This window comes from Thunnus thynnus, chromosome 1 (assembly GCF_963924715.1).
Source record: "Thunnus thynnus chromosome 1, fThuThy2.1, whole genome shotgun sequence".
In the NCBI taxonomy this organism is placed as follows: Eukaryota; Metazoa; Chordata; class Actinopteri; order Scombriformes; family Scombridae; genus Thunnus; species Thunnus thynnus.
In genome coordinates this window covers 220,001-237,500 of record NC_089517.1, presented here as the reverse complement: position 1 = coordinate 237,500, position 17,500 = coordinate 220,001, and the positions used below count along the sequence as shown (strand labels likewise).

Here is a 17,500-nt window from a genome sequence, read left to right as displayed (position 1 = left end):
GCTTCCACTTCTGTGGAGGATCTCTGATCAATGAGAACTGGGTGGTGACCGCCGCTCACTGCAACGTCAGGTCAGTACGACACGACGCGACACGACACGACACGACGCGACACGACACGGCGGCAGAGATGAATCAGTCAGTCCGTCTCTGAATACTTTCCTCCTTCCCTCCTCCGTCGGAGGCTGTCGGCTCCGAGCTCAGAGACGGTTCACTCACTGATCCGACTGCTGCATTTTACATAAAGTAGCTTCATTTATTTATATTTATTTATTATTATTATGCTGGTTTAAATACTTACTGTATATAAAGTTTATTTGGGTGGATTTTAGAGCCTTTTGGTTCCTACTGAAGACTTTAAAACACATCACAGACATTTATGTTTGTTTTTAAAAAAAAGAGCTTCAGTACAGTTTTTAGTGCTGGCGGTGAAATCTGCCTGAGAAGACGAACTCAGGGGAGTAAATCTTGTTTTTAATGCAGACGGAGGTTTTGTTTGGTAACGTTGTGTAAAAAACACGTTGAGTTTTTACGTTGTTTACAGTCACTGACGATGTGTAAACGTGTTTCTGTGTTTCCTGTCAGGACCTACCACCGCGTCGTCGCCGGAGAACACGATAAGGGCTACGGCTCCAACGAGGACGTCCAGGTGCTGAAGCCCGCCAAGGTGAGAACCGCCTGTCAGCCAATCAGCTTTCAGAACATACCTTCGTCCTCCGCTAACCCCTCCCCCTGCCCCCCCCCCCCCCTCAGGTGTTCACTCACCCCAGGTGGAACCCCCGCACCATCAACAATGACATCACCCTCATTAAGCTGGCCACGCCCGCCCGCCTGGGCACCAACGTGTCCCCCGTCTGCCTGGCCGAGTCCGCCGACGTGTTCGCCCCCGGCATGACCTGCGTCACCTCCGGCTGGGGTCTGACCCGCTACAACGGTGAGACATCATCACGGTACCGTTACATCATCACGGAACCGTTACACATCTGTACACATCATCACGGTACCGTTACATCATCACGGTACCGTTACATCATCACGGTACCGTTAGATCGTCACGGTACCGTTACACATCTGTACACATCATCACAGTACCGTTACATCATCACGGTACCGTTACATCATCACGGTACCGTTAGATCGTCACGGTACCGTTACACATCTGTACACATCATCACAGTACCGTTACATCATCACGGTACCGTTACATATTCACGGTACCGTTACATATTCACGGTACCGTTAGATCGTCACGGTACCGTTACATCATCACGGTACCGTTACATCATCACGGTACCGTTACACACCTGTACACATCATCACGGTACCGTTGCATCATCACGGAACCGTTACACATCTGTACACATCATCACGGAACCGTTACATCATCACGGTACCGTTACATCATCACGGTACCGTTAGATCGTCACGGTACCGTTACACACCTGTACACATCATCACGGTACCGTTGCATCATCACGGAACCGTTACACATCTGTACACATCATCACGGAACCGTTACATCATCACGGTACCGTTACATCATCACGGTACCGTTACATCATCACGGTACCGTTGCATCATCACGGAACCGTTACACATCTGTACACATCATCACAGTACCGTTACATCATCACGGTACCGTTACATATTCACGGTACCGTTACATATTCACGGTACCGTTAGATCGTCACGGTACCGTTACATCATCACGGTACCGTTACATCATCACGGTACCGTTACACACCTGTACACATCATCACGGTACCGTTGCATCATCACGGAACCGTTACACATCTGTACACATCATCACGGAACCGTTACATCATCGCGGTACCGTTATATGGTCATGTTAGCTTTAGCTGAGGCTAGCCTGAACTAGCAGCAGTGCAGCCACTCTGGTTCAGTTTTGTTTATTAAATATTGTAGAAATATGCAGAAAAAGGCCTTTAGGGTATAAAATAATGTATTAAAATCAAATCTGAAGAAGAAGGAAGTGCAGTGCGTGTTTGAGTGTTTTGTGCCGCATGTGTCCCACAGCTCCCAGTACTCCCAACAAGCTGCAGCAGGCCGCTCTGCCTCTGCTGTCCAACGAGGAGTGTAAGAGACACTGGGGCAGCAACATCTCCGACGTCATGATCTGTGCCGGAGGAGCCGGAGCCACATCCTGCATGGTGAGGCCCCACCCACACACCTGTTTATTGTTTGTTGTTTATTTGGATCGCCATTAGTTGTTACCAAGGCAACAGCTACTCTTCCTGTAGTTCCTATAGTGTGTTTTTTCTTCTGTTGGTCACCACTTCTGGTTTTTATTTCAGGACTTCTTGTTTTCCTGTCTTCAGACCTCGTTCCTTCATCTCCTGACGCTGTTGTTGTTGTTGTTTGTTGTTTCCAGGGCGACTCTGGCGGCCCTCTGGTCTGTGAGAAGGACAATGCCTGGACTCTGGTGGGAATCGTCTCCTGGGGAAGCAGCCGTTGCTCCACCTCCACCCCCGCCGTCTACGCCCGTGTCACTGAGCTCCGCAGCTGGGTCGACCAGATCCTCGCCGCCAACTAATTGGTCCAAGCAAATCTCCTGACCCCTCCTACCGAACCCATCCTGACCCCCGACCCTGACCCCCCCCAGGCCCGGCGTTCCCCCGGCAGAGACCGGACACTAGATGACAATAAAACCGTCTGAACATCACCGACTGTGTTTGTTGTTGCTGTTTGAGTTTGTGTCGCACAGAGCTGAGAACACACAGCAGGGGGCGCTAGATCACTACATGTAATGGAAGTGGGGAACATATCTCCTCAAAACCATGAACAACAATATCCAAAAGGCCAGACAGCGCCACCTGGTGGGCAAAGTAAAAAGCTGCATGAGATTGGGTGACTAAACAAACTGCAGAAGATAATTTAATATATTTAATATCCATTCTGCTGCAGCTCTGCTCCTAAACATGCAAACAGAGTTTACACGGGGAAATCCCTGCAGCGTTATGTGGGTCACATGACACAGGGCGGCCTGCAACAATACAAACTGTGCCAAATTTAAAAAGTTAAAATCCACAACACATAAAGGGTCATAACAACACATAACTTCTGGGTAACATAACAGTGAACAATATGCGTTAAAGATTAGAACATAAACTATTCAATCTCCAAAGAGAACAATCAAACAGAGCAGCAGCAACGCAAAACAGCACTCTGCAAATAAACTGCACTGAAACCTGTAGTAGAACTATTCTGTCAACACGTCACACCATAAAGACGCTGTGTGGCTAACATGTTAGCAAACATCTAGCAAAACTATTATCATATGAACAGAGTCAATAATTACTGGAGGTGTTCTGTCTTTGGTCCTTTGTTTTGTCTATTCACGTGATAATATTGATGTTTGTCAGTGTTTTAAAAAAACTAACAACCCAAATGTAACATAAACACCTCTTTGGTTAGCATTAGCCCCAGCCTGGCTAATCTGCACTGCAGCAGAACAAGTAAAAACACATGATCACATTATAGTTTGTGTTTGTGAAGCATTGATCATCAGTAGTGTCAATAATTACTGAAGGTTTGATCTTTGGTTCTTTATAATTTCAGTTTACATCCAGCAGACATGACGTCTGAATATTCAGCTGCTGGATGTTTTATTTTCACTCTAAAGCTTCTTTCAGACTTTATTTACTGAAATAAATGAGTTCAGTCCTCAGATGTTTGTTACACTTCAACACAGCTGAAGGAGCCGGATCAGCAGCACAAAGGCTGCATTCACACCACATCCAGCCATGTGCAGCTTCCTGCAGGGTGGTGTGGGGGGTGTGGGCTTGTTTATTTGTGTTTTAGAACATAGCCGGTGTGAAACAGGTGTGTGGCTTTTTTAAAATGAAGCCAACAACAAAGTAAACAAGTAAACAAGGTTCTTCTTGCCGTGGGCGTCTTCGGTCTGATCATCGGCTTACGTGATTGGCCACTGCAGCGTGACGTTGGATTGAGTTTCAGCAAAAGTTGATTCTGGTTCAGACTCGAGCGCTTTCCCAACGGTCCCTGGGGCGGCCATGTTGAATCTACTTTGCATTTTTTCTCAGAATGAAGCCGCTGACAGGTGAACATCCTGTTCAATACATTTATCAGCTGTGACCTTTGACCTGCACTCTCATTAACTATTCAACATCATCACAGCTGATGATGTCATCAGCCTGATGTTTGTGTGTCCTCGGTGACAGAGAGTTTAGTTATTATTTCTATTTACTGTTGTAGTTTCAGGATGAAGTCACAGCTGTGTTTGACCTCTTCATCATTATTACTGTCATCACTGAGGCCGACTCCATTCGGACGATCCATCGATCCCTTACACTCAGCACTTAGTCCTCTTCCCCCCTTTATATTCAAAGTATTTGTGTGGTGTCGTTCCCTCCTTTTCCTTTATTATTTTGGTATATTTCATCATGAAATAAAGGGACAGGTTGACACATGCACTGTACTGCACTGAAAAGCCCACTGAGATAGTCTGTGTGCATACTAACTTCCACACCAGGTGCATCAAGCTGTAAAGACTGATAATTACACCTTGAGGTGGACGGGCAGTCCACGCCTTTACTTGAAGAGTTTACCAACTTTTATGTAAACAGTGTCACGGCTCTTGTCAATCAGATGTAATTGTCTTGTTTGTTTGCAGCAGATTTTCTGAGTTGACGCATAAATCTCTCTGTACGTCTCAGTTTTTAATTTTCGTGTCAGGGCGACCAGAGACCTCCGCCGGCTGAGCTAGCTAACTTCTTCTCTGCTAACTTGAATAGAGATAAAAATAATTTCTTCTAGACTTTCCAAACGTTATTGGATGGATCAAATTCTGACAGTGAAACGAGTCATTTTGATGCTCAGAACAATTTATCCACCATTTTACAGCCGCTACATTAGCGACAGAGTCGGCTACGGCGGACGTTAGCATGTCAGCGATGTAATTACTGTCACCGCCAGAAGAGGGAGACAAATATCCCACACGGCAGCTTTAAAAACACGCCAGAAACAAGCAGGAGTTAAAACATCATCATCATCAACTGTCAGGTACATATACAGGATATGAAATATATAGACACTATAAATGTAGTCTCAGTTTTATATATATAAACAGGAACAGGAACATCTGCACTGAGTATGGGCTGGAGGTCTCAAGGTCACAATGGAAGACACCTTCTAAGGTGGTTGAGAATGACCGAGCCAAGATCCTGACTGATCCAGATCCAGACTGATCCAGATCCAGACTGATCCAGATCCAGACTGACAAGCTGGTGATGGTGAACCAACCGGACATCATGTTGATCAACAACAGAAGAAGGCAGCGGTGATAGACGTAGATCCCCAGCGACAGCAACATCAAGAAGAAGGAACACGAGAAGATCGATAAACACCAAGAGGAGCTAGAAAAGATGTGAGGAGTGAAGGCAACAGTGGTGTCAGTGGTAATGGGAGCACTGGGGGCTGTGACCCACAAACTGGGAGAGTGGCTCAGGACTAATTAACTGTTCAGGACTAATTAACTGTTCAGGACTACTGCAGGACTACTAGTACTGCAACCTGTACTACTAATACTGCAACCTGTACTACTAATACTGCAACCTGTACTACTGATACTGCAGCATGTAATTAAACTGTTCAGGTGTGTTTTAACTCATTTATAAATGTTGATTAACGGCTTTACTGGTTTTCATGAACAGAAAATCATTTTAATCTGCGTCATGTGTCTCTAATCTTCTAGTTAACATACTTTCATAGGACGTTGATTTAGTTTACAGTAATAATAATAATATTTAATAATAACAACAACAACAACAACAACAACAATAATAATAATAATTAATAATAATAATAATAATTAATAATAATAATAATAATATTCAATAATAATAATAATAATAATAATAATAATAATAATAATAATAATAATAACAATAATAATAATAATAATAATAATAATAATAATATTTATTATTAATAATAATAATAATAATAATAATAGCCAGTCGTCAGCATTAATGTTATTTAATCGACAGCATGTGAGTGTATTCAGTAACATGTTACTGGGATCAGATTAACAGTAAATATTTAATAACATTATAAATCTACAGTAACGCTGTGAAATAAAATAATATTAATGAAGTAAAACAACAGAACTCTGAAACATGTTATTGATTATTGATCAGAGGAGACTCCTCTGACTCTAATCATTGGTTTGTTCAGTAAAAACTGGATGTTCGACTGTTGTTATCACACTTCATGTGTTCCCATGATGCAACACCGCCCCCCACTGCCCCCACCGCCTCCACTGCCCCCCACCGCCCCCCCACTGCCCCCACCGCCCCCCACCGCCCCCCCACTGCCCCCACCGCCTCCACCGCCACCACCGCCTCCACCGCCTCCACCGCCCCCACCGCCCCCACCGCCTCCGACCGCCCCCCACCACCCCCCCACCCCCCCCACCGCCTCCACCGCCACCACCGCCCCCACCGCCTCCGACCGCCCCCCACCACCCCCCCACCCCCCCCACCGCCCCCACCGCCGCTGCTGCTGCTGCTGGGAAACACACACATGTTTCATCCAACCGACCTTCAACACACTAACACACACACACACACACACACTAACACACACACACACTAACACTAACACACACACACATACACACACATACACACACACTAACACACACATACACACACATACACACACACACACACACATACACACACACACACACACACACACACACACACTAACACACACACACACACTAACACTAACACACACACACATACACACACATACACACACTAACACACACACACACACACACACTTACACTAACACACACACACGAACACACACACACACACACACGAACACACACACACACACACACTAACACACACACACACACACACTAACACTAACACACACACACACACACACACAATGACTAACCAACAGCAGCTTATGTGAACCAGATTTACAGAAACTCACCATGAGTGACTGATAATAATATATATTAATAAATTAATCTGTAACGTCTTTAGCCGCCGCACGATTAGCCGCCGCTCGGTTAGCCGCCGTTCGGTTAGCCGCCGCTCTGCTAGCCGCCGCATGGTTAGCCGCCGCTCGGCTAGCCGCCGCTCGGCTAGCCGCGGCGCCGAACAGCGTCAGAGAAACACCGAGAACAAGATGGCGGAGTCTCCTGCGACATCAGAGATTCCTCCTAATGAGAACATGCTGGCTAACGGTATCAAGTCTCTGAAACTGTTAAAGGCAAGAACGATGATGAAGAAACTGGTGAACCAGAACCAGCGACCACAGGAAGAACTGACGACACTTTCACGTCAGAATCTCTGCCGTCAGAGAGGAAACTGACTTCTGAAAACTCTGTCGAGTGAAGCGTCGGATATAAAAGCTGATACGAGATCCATCGCGCAGACGCTGCGTCTGCAAGCGTCTGAAGACCGAGACACATCGGTCCGCTTCCTGCGGGACGAAGCCGAGTCAGCTGCAGCAAGAAGAAAGAAACAGACAGTCTGGAAGAACCTGAGAAACATGAATCCTGCTGTTAGCAGCTCTCAGCAGTCAGTTGATCAGTCTGATCGAAGCTCACAGTGTAACAGGATCAGTCAGCTGCTGCTGGTGTAGTTATCAATGAACACATAAATAAAGCTGTAAATATGGACGTTGTACTTCTGGGCTTTTTGTTTGCTTTTCATTGAACGAGGAAGATTTGATTTACTTTTCATATCCGTTAAATTCCAGCACAGTTTAGGATATTTTGCGTTTGAGAAGGAAGCAGCCGGGTTGTCACAGTGGTTTGTTCTCTATATTCCAGTATAATAAACAGCACCAGTTGGACGTTGGCCTGTATTATTTCTAACACAACTTGTTTTTGTTGTATAAAGTTATGTAACTACACTGGAAGTTTAACTTTATGACTTTATGTTCTGTGTGAAGTGAGGGGAAGGCGAGTCAGTGTTCACTGTGAGTCTGTTTGGCTTATTTTATGTTTGTCTGATGTGTGTTTTATATCAGTCACTGAAGTTAACACAGGAACCAATCAGAATGTAATAATGACAAAGCAGGCAGGAAATTAGTTAACAACGTCTTACAACTGATTCAAACATATATGATAGAAACATGTTGCTAAAATGTTTTTAAAGGAAAAAGATTCTTACATATCTGAAAAAAGGACAGTTTATTATTATTATCCTATAAAAGGACAGACTGCACGGGTCAACTTTATTATTGCACATATGTCAGTAGGAAAACAGGCGTCAGAGGTGCAAGAGAGGGCGTCTGCCCCCCCGAGCGCCCTCACACCTGCTCGGTATGAAGTTCAGAAGAAAACATCATCAGTGGATGAGAATCACAACAACATCACTGACTCAGCCGCGCCGCGCTGCGTGAACGAGTCTCAGGCTGTACGACAGCTTCGAGTCACATGGTCTCAACCTGGAGACGTGATCCATGGTGCAGGCCGTGTTCCAGGAGAAGCAGTGCATTCTGGGTAAGAAACTAAACTCATTCAGGACTAAATAGATTTAAATGAATTTCAGTGGGCCTGAATATACTGTTAAACAATGATAAAAACAAATAATGTTGTAACTTAATGTTCCATATAAACATGATAATATCAGCTGTCAGAGAAGGATGCAGGCTCAGGACGGGGAAGAGGATGAAGAGGATGAAGAGGAGGAGGAGGAGGAGGAAGACAGATATATGTCTGACTACAATAATATAGTAGATTTTATATTTCAGCTTCCTGTTTCCCAGAAACCCAGAATCTGTGCAGTAGAAGAAGACAGATGGACTCTTTCTCTTTATTTCATTAATTACTTTAATTTTTAAAAAATATTTATTAACTTTTTTATGATTTGTCTCTTTTTCTCCTTCATGTCTTTCTTGTTGTTTTGTTTCTGAGCAGCGCGGGTCAGTTTCTGTTTTCTGACGTCAGATAAAATCAAATATCTGATGTTAACGAGTTAATTAATCTGAATTAATGAAGCGAACTGTTGGATGTTTTTACAGATTCATACTCAGCGATCTGTTGCAGCTTCATGTTGTTTCAACATGTTTGTGCTTTGTCAGGTGGAAAATTCTCCACCTGTCCGAACTCTCACCGTCTGATAACGCGCCTCAGCGCGCCGCCACGTCCCTCCTGTCCCATCCAATCCCGTCGCTCCCTGCGGGTATAAAAGCTTGTCTCTCAGACGGAGCTTTCATGTTCGAGCCATGGCCTTCCTCTGGATCCTCTCCTGCCTCGCCTTCGCCGGCGCCGCCTACGGTGAGACCGTTTTTTAATTTACAAACTATTTATTGATTGATTTAATATTTGGTAACCACGGTTACAAGAAACCAGAAATAAAAAGAAACAAAAACAATCGTGAATAAAAATATAAAGAAAAATACATTTAAACCTGGACGCAGTCTGAGATCAATACGTTTATTGGCTGATCAGTTTAAGAGTATTGATCTAATTAACGATCGTTTCTTACTGAGGTGTTTCATGTGTTTCCAAAGATCAGGAACAAACTTCCTGACTCATGTTGTTGTTAATGATGTCTTTATGATGATGTCACCAGGTTGCGGCACTCCCGCCATCCCCCCCGTCATCACGGGTTACTCCCGTATCGTGAACGGCGAGGAGGCGGTGCCTCACTCCTGGCCCTGGCAGGTGTCCCTGCAGGTACACACACACACACACACACACACACACACACACACACACACACACACACTCACAGGCAGGTTGTGTTCATGAACATCTGGTTTTTTCAGGATTACACCGGCTTCCACTTCTGCGGAGGCTCCCTCATCAGCGAGAACTGGGTTGTGACCGCCGCTCACTGCAACGTCAAGTAAGCACCGGCGACCTTTAACCTTTAACCTTTAACCTTTAACCTTTAACCCTCACCTGTCACCTGTCACCTCACCATCACTGTAACTGAGGTTTTGAGTTCTGACTTATTTTGATTTAATTGTTGATGATTCGACAGAAATTATTTGATTTTTTCAGTTTTGGATTCAAATGTATTTTAAACTGTCGTCGTAGCAACAAGTCCTCAAGCTGAGCTCGAACTCGATCAAACATTTTTATGGAAATTGTTGAATAATTATGGTTTTAGATGAGAACATGCAGCTTATTGATACATTGAGATGATGTTTACTTTAAATGCAGTTAAACCTGCCGTATGATCAGCTGACGTTAGGCTCCGCCTCCCGTCGCTCAGGTGTTTTTCAGGTGTTTTTTGTTGTTGTTGTTTGTTGTTGTTGTTGTTTGTTGTTGCCTGGTTTCACTCACATATCTTTCTGCAGGACATACCACCGCGTGGTCCTCGGAGAACACGACCGTTCCTCCAACGCCGAGGACGTCCAGGTGATGAAGGTCGGCAAGGTGAGCGACAAGCAGCAGGACTTCATCACGTCTCGTGAGCTCCTGCGTGTTCACCCGCTAACAGTTTCATTTCCTGTCAGGTGTTCAAGCACCCCCGCTACAACGGCTTCACCATCAACAACGACATCCTGCTCATCAAGCTGGCCAGCCCCGCCCAGTTGAACGTGCGTGTTTCCCCCGTGTGCCTGGCCGAGACCGCAGACAACTTCCCCGGAGGCATGAAGTGCGTGACCACCGGCTGGGGCCTGACGCGCTACAACGGTGACTATATTATTATTATTATCGTTATTATTATTATTATTAGTGCTTTACACCTGCTGAGAGCTCACCTGTGCAGCTTCTCAGACCTCTACGGGGAGCGCTGACACAGGAAACATGGCGTGCTTTGACCACCGGGGGCAGCATGCAGCAGGTAGACATCAGTGTGACGTGTTGTTGTGTTGCAGCTCCTGACACCCCCCCCCTGCTGCAGCAGGCCTCCCTCCCTCTGCTGACCAATGACCAGTGCAAGCGTTACTGGGGCAACAAGATCAGCAACCTGATGATCTGCGCCGGAGCCGCCGGAGCCTCCAGCTGCATGGTGGGTGCCGCATGCTAACCGCCGACAGACATGTTGACAACATATTAGCAACACGTTAAATGATCTAAATAGGCTGGACGTGCTAACATGTAGCGATCACCGATGTTTGTCATTTGTTTGTTTGTGTGTTTATTTATTTGTGTGTGTTTGTTTTCAGGGCGACTCTGGTGGTCCTCTGGTCTGTGAGAAGGCCGGCGCCTGGACTCTGGTCGGTATCGTGTCCTGGGGGAGCGGCACCTGCACTCCCACAATGCCCGGCGTGTACGCCCGCGTCACCGAGCTGCGTGCCTGGGTGGACCAGACCATCGCCGCCAACTGAGCGAAACACCAGTTTCATTTTCAACATAAAGATCAATAAAACACGCAGAATCTGAAACACACGACTCGTTCTCATTTATTCACATCAATCCGAAAAAACTGTTTTTACATGATGCTGCTGGGAGTCCGAAAGGTTAGCTTAGCATACAGACTGGAAGCAGGGAAAAACACCTAGCTTAGCTTAGCATACAGACTGGAAGCAGGGGAAAACAGCTAGCTTAGCATACAGACTGGAAGCAGGGGAAAACAGCTAGCTTAGCATACAGACTGGAAGCAGGGGAAAACACCTAGCTTAGCTTAGCATACAGACTGGAAGCAGGGGAAAACAGCTAGCTTAGCTTAGCATACAGACTGGAAGCAGGGGAAAACAGCTAGCTTAGCTTAGCATACAGACTGGAAGCAGGGGAAAACAGCTAGCTTAGCATACAGACTGGAAGCAGGGGAAAACAGCTAGCTTAGCTTAGCATACAGGGGGGAGGGGGGAGGGGCGAGGAGAGGAGAGAGGAGAGGGGGGAGGGGAGAGGGGAGGAGAGAGGGGAGAGAGGGGGGAGGAGGGGAGGGGAGGAGAGGGGAGGGGGGAGGGGCGAGGAGAGGAGAGAGGAGAGAGGGGAGGGGAGAGGGGAGGAGAGAGGGGAGAGAGGGGGGAGGAGGGGAGGGGCGAGGGGCGAGGAGAGGAGAGGGGGGAGGGGCGAGGAGAGGAGAGAGGAGAGGGGGGAGGGGCGAGGAGAGGAGAGAGGAGAGGGGGGAGGGGAGAGGGGAGGAGAGAGGGGAGAGAGGGGAGAGAGAGGGGAGGGGAGTAGAGGGGAGGGGGGAGGGGCGAGGGGAGGAGAGAGGGGAGAGAGGGGGGAGGGGGGAGGGGAGGCTCCTGGAGGAGCTGAGTGAGGAATCTCAGGTGTATCCTATAGGAAGTTTTTTGCCGGATGGTAACGCCCCTTTGATCCAACGTGTTTACTGATTGGTCAGCTGATCTGATGACAGCAGATCAGCATCTGATCATATTTATTCATAAAATAAAAATAACTGAATCATGAATCAATCACAAAACTCTTTAACTTTATTATTTTCTTCAGGAGCCAAAAAGCTTCTTTTCTTCTTCTGTTTCAGCTCCTTCAGGAAAATGTCTCATCCTGAGCGATGGAGAGGGGGGGAGAGGGGGGAGGAGAGGGGGGAGGAGACGGGAGGGGGGAGGGGAGGGGGGAGGAGAGGAGAGGGGAGAGGGGAGAGGGGAGGAGAGGGGAGGGGAGGGGAGGGGAGGAAAACGTCACTCATCCTGAAAACCACGTCCGACTGTTTTTATCGCTCCGTTACATCAGTTCTGTTCGTTCAGTAATTAACATTTAAATTGTCTGTTTGTGTGACAGACGCTGCCGTGGATCAATAATCACATGATACAAATTGGAGCAGTTATTAGATTCCTTCCATCATTATGTAGAAATGATTAACTGTGTAAAGTGTTGGTTAATTGTACATTAATTAAAAGTTTAAACTTCAGAGTTTAAACTGTTTCTTCTTCATGTTTGACGTTTAAGGTGATGTGTGTCGTCAGTAGTCATCGTCTCCTCTAAACGACGCTGGAGCAGGTTTGTGATGTAAAACACAGCTGACAGGACTTCCTGTTCAGCATTTCAACATGTCGTCCTCATTTTGATGAAGAGTTTGAATCACTGACACAAAACACGTTAAAGTGACGTTTGAAAATATATTAATTTATTCATTTATTCCACAAACAGCACATTTACTCCGTCAGGCGAGTCCGCGGGCGGCGTCGCTCTGTCAGGTGCGTCGCGGCGGGCAGGCGTGGCCCACGCGGCGGCAGTAGCAGATGGCGTTGAAGAAGCGGCAGTAGCAGGTGTCGCAGGGGTCGCAGCAGGGCAGCGGGTAACCCAGACACGACTGCTGGTGAGGGATGCAACGGCGAGGCGAGCGCATGGCCCGACCCTGCAGCTGCAAGGCTGCCGAGGAGTCCTGAGGAACAGGAAACATTCACCGTGAGCCTCAAGCCTTTGTGGTGAGACTCATCTCTCTTTAGGCCACACCCACCTCGTCATAGGAGCCCGCGTCCAACAGGAAGTGATCCTCCATGGAGTCGACGGGTAAGAGGGCGGGGTCACGCACAGGGTCGGGGGCGTGACTTCTCTCTGCAGGACAGAAAACAAACAGATGATTGTAAGTGTGGATGTAATTTATTTATATATTTATTAATATTTAATCAATATCATTTCATTATATTATTAATTGATTTATTGTGAAGCCTCAGATACACAGTTTGACATAAATGAATGTAAACTTATTTCTATTATCAATAATTGATCAGGTGTATTTATGATTCATGACTGACAGCCGTATTAATATCAGTCGTTATGCAGACGATACACAGCTGTACATTGATTCAGTCAACTTACATTTAACGTTTAAATAACGTCACAAAAACAGATTAAAGTGTTTTATTACACGATTACTGCTTCCTGTTTTTTATCTGAAATATAATTCAGGAGAATTTGTATCATTTTTGTTTTTAATGTTTTTCTTATCAAACGTTTTTATTTATTTTTAATCCTGTTTTTGTGATCATCATTATGAAATCAGCCCGCTGTGGTGTGTCAGGTGGTGTTTCGAGCTCTCTGATTGGACGGGTGTCCGTGACATCACTGACCGATGTCGGACAGGTAGGCGGGCTCGGCGTCCAGCCGCAGGTTTCCGTGAACCAGAGCGACGGAGAGACGCAGCAGACTGAAGCAGCAGCAGAGCAGCAGACAGCCCAGCATCCTGCCGCCGTCACAAACAGGAGAAGAAGAAGAAGAACTACAGCACCCACAATCCTCGGCTTCTCACCAACAGTCTCTGAACGCAGGAAACAGAACTCTTGTTACATGAATCATTTCCTGTTGTGAAGATACAAACATCGTCCTGCTGCAGGTCTAATCAATCATGTTCAGAATCAATAATCATCCAGCCATGAGAGATCAATAACACTCATTTATCAAGCAGCCAACCGATCACATGACTGATCACATGAAGGAAGAGCCGATCAGAGATATGGATCAACCCAACAGCTGCCAGATTATCCATCAGTAAAAGAATCAATCATCAGATCAATACAGATTTATTCTGTTACTGCTGCTGCTTCAATAACATATTATTGATCCTGATCAATGATACTGATTCCGATCAGACACAAACAGTCATCAACTGTCAGAACAGTTTTTATTCACGTTTGTGAGTCAAAGTGAATTTCCAGGTCCAGGTCCAGGTCCAGGTCTACCTAGAGTGGGTTCTGCTGTTTAAGGGGTTAAAGAGTTTTTCCTGCTGATGGAGGACGTTGAGTCTCTGTAGATTAAAAACTGACTTTTATCACTGAAGTCCAACACTGAACGCTGATCATAATCAATGACTCATAATCAATGACTCTTAATCAATGACTCTTAATCAATGACTCATAATCAATGACTCTTAATCAATGACTCTTAATCAATGACTCTTAATCAATGACTCATAATCAATGACTCTTAATCAATGACTCATAATCAATGACTCATAATCAATGACTCTTAATCAATGACTCATAATCAATGACTCTTAATCAATGACTCATAATCAATGACTCTTGAAGAATCATTGATTAACTTCTTAGTTTAGTTCAGACAATAATCAGTTTTCCTGCTCTACATTGATGTAAAGTTACTTTAAATCCATTGATCCATTTATGAGGGTTAATGATCCATCTATGAGGGTTATTGATCCATCTATGAGGGTTATTGATCCATTTATGAGGGTTATTGATCCATTTATGAGGGTTATTGATCCATCTATGTGATCAGATGTTCTGTGAAGTATCATCAGTGCTGCTCAGCATGAAAATGATGTTTACATAATTATCATCAATAAACAAGATGTTTTCTTTCAGACTGGCTGCAGGTACAAACATGTTTCTGTTTATCTATTAAAACAATATAAATTCATATTTAAATATTCTGTTTCTGCATCAAACAACAGAAATCAGAATCATTAAATATTCATTTTTATTCTTTTTCCAGATATTTAAATGAACTTAAAATCAAATTCACCAATCGCTCCAATTATTGATCGATAAATCAGGCAGAATACGTCATGAAATATTAATTTGTAAATCTTTATCGTTTTCACTGTGACGAACTCAAACGTGTTAATTTAAAGCTTATTAACAAACAGCAACACTGAAGTATTTTCACTCAGTTTAAGAATTAAACATCTAATTTATTAAGTAACAATAATATAAGAATGTAACGAGTTTGTATTTAACAGTTAAATCAATTTAACACTTTTTTATTTTATTCTTACAATTAGAATCAAAACATTAAATATTAAACATTAAACATTAAACATTAAATATTAAACAACATAAAACTAAAGCAGCTGTAAAATAGTGTTACTGAAAAACATGATGGAAACCTTCAGTTTGTAAAATACAATGTTATTGTGAATTTCACAACACAGATTGTATAATATAATATAGATATATTATTATACAATATAATATAATATATATATAGATATAGATATATTATTATACAATATAATATATAAAACAATATAATATAATATATATAGATATAGATATATTATTATACAATATAATATAATATATATATAGATATAGATATATTATCATATAATATAATATATAAAACAATATAATATGAATCCATGTAAATTTACTCTCATGTAAGAGAAAGTGTACAAAACATTTACAGTTACTTGTGAACGTTGACTCTATGTTTTATTGTTTAACACTAAGCAGAATTTACTGATATAAAATTATATTTTATGAAAAATAACTGATCAGAATTATTGATGTGATTGATCAGAGCAGTGACTCACCTGTCGCTGTGGCTCTCTCATCTCTCTCTCTGAGGGGACGCTGGCAGATTTAAAGACCCCTGGAGGGAGAGAGGTCACATGACCAGTGACCAGTCTGGGTGGGGGGGAGGAGGGGAGGAGGGGAGGGGGGAGGGGGGAGGAGGGGGGGTGTCATCGTCTCATCAGTACAACGTCGTATACAAACATCAGAAGCTTTTAACTGCAGAATGACGGAGAAACAGGGAGGCAGACTAAAGGGGGGGGCCTCGGGTGGGGGTGGTTTGATGGTGGGGGGGCGGTTGGTAGTGATGTTGGTGCTGGTGGGGGGGGAGGGGGGGGGATCAAAAGTAAACACGTTGGATCAAAGGGGCGTTGCCATCCAGTACAAAACTTCCCAAAGGATACACCTGTGTGTGTGTGTGTGTGTGTGTGTGTGTGTGTATGTGTGTGTGTGTATACGTGTGTGTGTGTGTGTATACGTGTGTGTGTGTGTATACGTGTGTCTGTGTGTGTGTGCATGTGTGTGTGTGTATACGTGTGTGTGTGTGTGTATACATGTGTGTGTGTGTGTGTGTATGTATATGTATGTGTGTGTGTGTGTATACGTGTGTGTGTGTGTGTATGTATACGTATGTGTGTGTGTGTGTGTGTGTGTATATATATGTGTGTGTGTGTGTATACGTGTGTGTGTGTGTATATGTGTGTGTATATGTATGTGTGTGTGTGTGTATACGTGTGTGTGTGTGTATATGTATGTGTGTGTGTGTGTATACGTGTGTGTGTGTGTATATGTGTGTGTATATGTATGTGTGTGTGTGTGTATACGTGTGTGTGTGTGTATATGTGTGTGTATATGTATGTGTGTGTGTGTGTGTATACGTGTGTGTGTGTGTGTATATGTGTGTGTGTATGTGTGTGTATGTGTATCAGTGGAGGCTGGTCCATAGAGGCAGAGGAAGTTGCTCCTCCTCTATTTTTTGAGAGGCAAAAGGGAGATCAAAATATAAAAAAGAATATTTGGTTGAAATAAAACATTACAAATCTCAGTATTATTTATAAAGTATTTTTTCTCTCTTCTTTGGAAAAAATCCATTATTGAAATTCTGTTTAAAATGCTTCAACAGCGACACCTGCAGGGCGAGAGGAGAAAGAGCAGTGTGTGTGAAGTGTGTGTGTGTGTGTGGGGGGGGGGGGGGGGACAGAAGAGGATGGGTGCCTGCTGTCCTCTGCAGGGCGGGATCTCTTACATTGGACTCAATGTATTTAATTTTTTTTCCATGCTAATCTGTGATTGGCCATGACACGTAAAATGACGCTCCAAGGAAGGCTGTCCTCACTAACCAATCAACAACCAGAATGCAAT

At 44.3% G+C, this 17,500-nt stretch overlaps 3 protein-coding genes across 3 annotated transcripts in view; 2 read left to right on the top strand and 1 right to left on the bottom strand.

The window, feature by feature from the left end:
- Nucleotides 1–2,681, top strand: part of LOC137180082 (chymotrypsin B) — a 3,243-nt gene extending 562 nt beyond the window's left edge. Inside the window, exons 3-7 of the mRNA XM_067585675.1 lie at nt 1–70; nt 584–665; nt 752–932; nt 2,036–2,169; nt 2,391–2,681. The exon at nt 1–70 is cut by the window's left edge and continues 10 nt beyond it. Coding sequence (XP_067441776.1) covers nt 1–70; nt 584–665; nt 752–932; nt 2,036–2,169; nt 2,391–2,552 — 629 coding nt within the window. The 3' untranslated portion in view covers nt 2,553–2,681. The remainder of the gene's footprint in view (nt 71–583; nt 666–751; nt 933–2,035; nt 2,170–2,390) is intronic.
- Nucleotides 2,682–9,212: 6,531 nt separating this feature from the next.
- LOC137180982 (chymotrypsin A-like) lies at nt 9,213–11,359 on the top strand. Its single transcript, XM_067586727.1, has 7 exons — nt 9,213–9,293; nt 9,592–9,695; nt 9,788–9,867; nt 10,325–10,403; nt 10,484–10,664; nt 10,850–10,983; nt 11,141–11,359. The coding sequence occupies exons 1-7, from the start codon at nt 9,242–9,244 to the stop codon at nt 11,300–11,302; spliced, it is 792 nt and encodes a 263-aa protein (XP_067442828.1). The 5' UTR covers nt 9,213–9,241; the 3' UTR covers nt 11,303–11,359.
- Nucleotides 11,360–13,061: 1,702 nt separating this feature from the next.
- On the bottom strand, nt 13,062–16,247 carry agrp (agouti related neuropeptide). The gene is made up of 4 exons (XM_067598648.1): nt 16,159–16,247; nt 13,955–14,142; nt 13,342–13,439; nt 13,062–13,266 (listed from the first exon to the last, which is right to left on the bottom strand). Exons 2-4 carry the CDS (start codon nt 14,064–14,066, stop codon nt 13,075–13,077), a joined length of 402 nt encoding a protein of 133 aa, XP_067454749.1. The 5' UTR covers nt 14,067–14,142; nt 16,159–16,247; the 3' UTR covers nt 13,062–13,074.
- Nucleotides 16,248–17,500: the final 1,253 nt, after the last annotated feature.

What these genes read in the sequence shown, in the direction of transcription:
- LOC137180982 (XM_067586727.1), top strand. Translation starts at nt 9,242, where the DNA reads ATGGCCTTCCTCTGGATCCTCTCCTGCCTCGCCTTCGCCGGCGCCGCC. An exon ending in CCTGGCAGGTGTCCCTGCAG is followed by an intron (nt 9,696 to 9,787) that starts GTACACACACAC and finishes TGGTTTTTTCAG; the next exon opens with GATTACACCGGCTTCCACTT. An exon ending in AGGTGATGAAGGTCGGCAAG is followed by an intron (nt 10,404 to 10,483) that starts GTGAGCGACAAG and finishes ATTTCCTGTCAG; the next exon opens with GTGTTCAAGCACCCCCGCTA.
- agrp (XM_067598648.1), bottom strand. Translation starts at nt 14,066, where the DNA reads ATGCTGGGCTGTCTGCTGCTCTGCTGCTGCTTCAGTCTGCTGCGTCTC. An exon ending in CGCCTACCTGTCCGACATCG is followed by an intron (nt 13,440 to 13,954) that starts GTCAGTGATGTC and finishes TCTGTCCTGCAG; the next exon opens with AGAGAAGTCACGCCCCCGAC. An exon ending in ACGCGGGCTCCTATGACGAG is followed by an intron (nt 13,267 to 13,341) that starts GTGGGTGTGGCC and finishes CCTGTTCCTCAG; the next exon opens with GACTCCTCGGCAGCCTTGCA.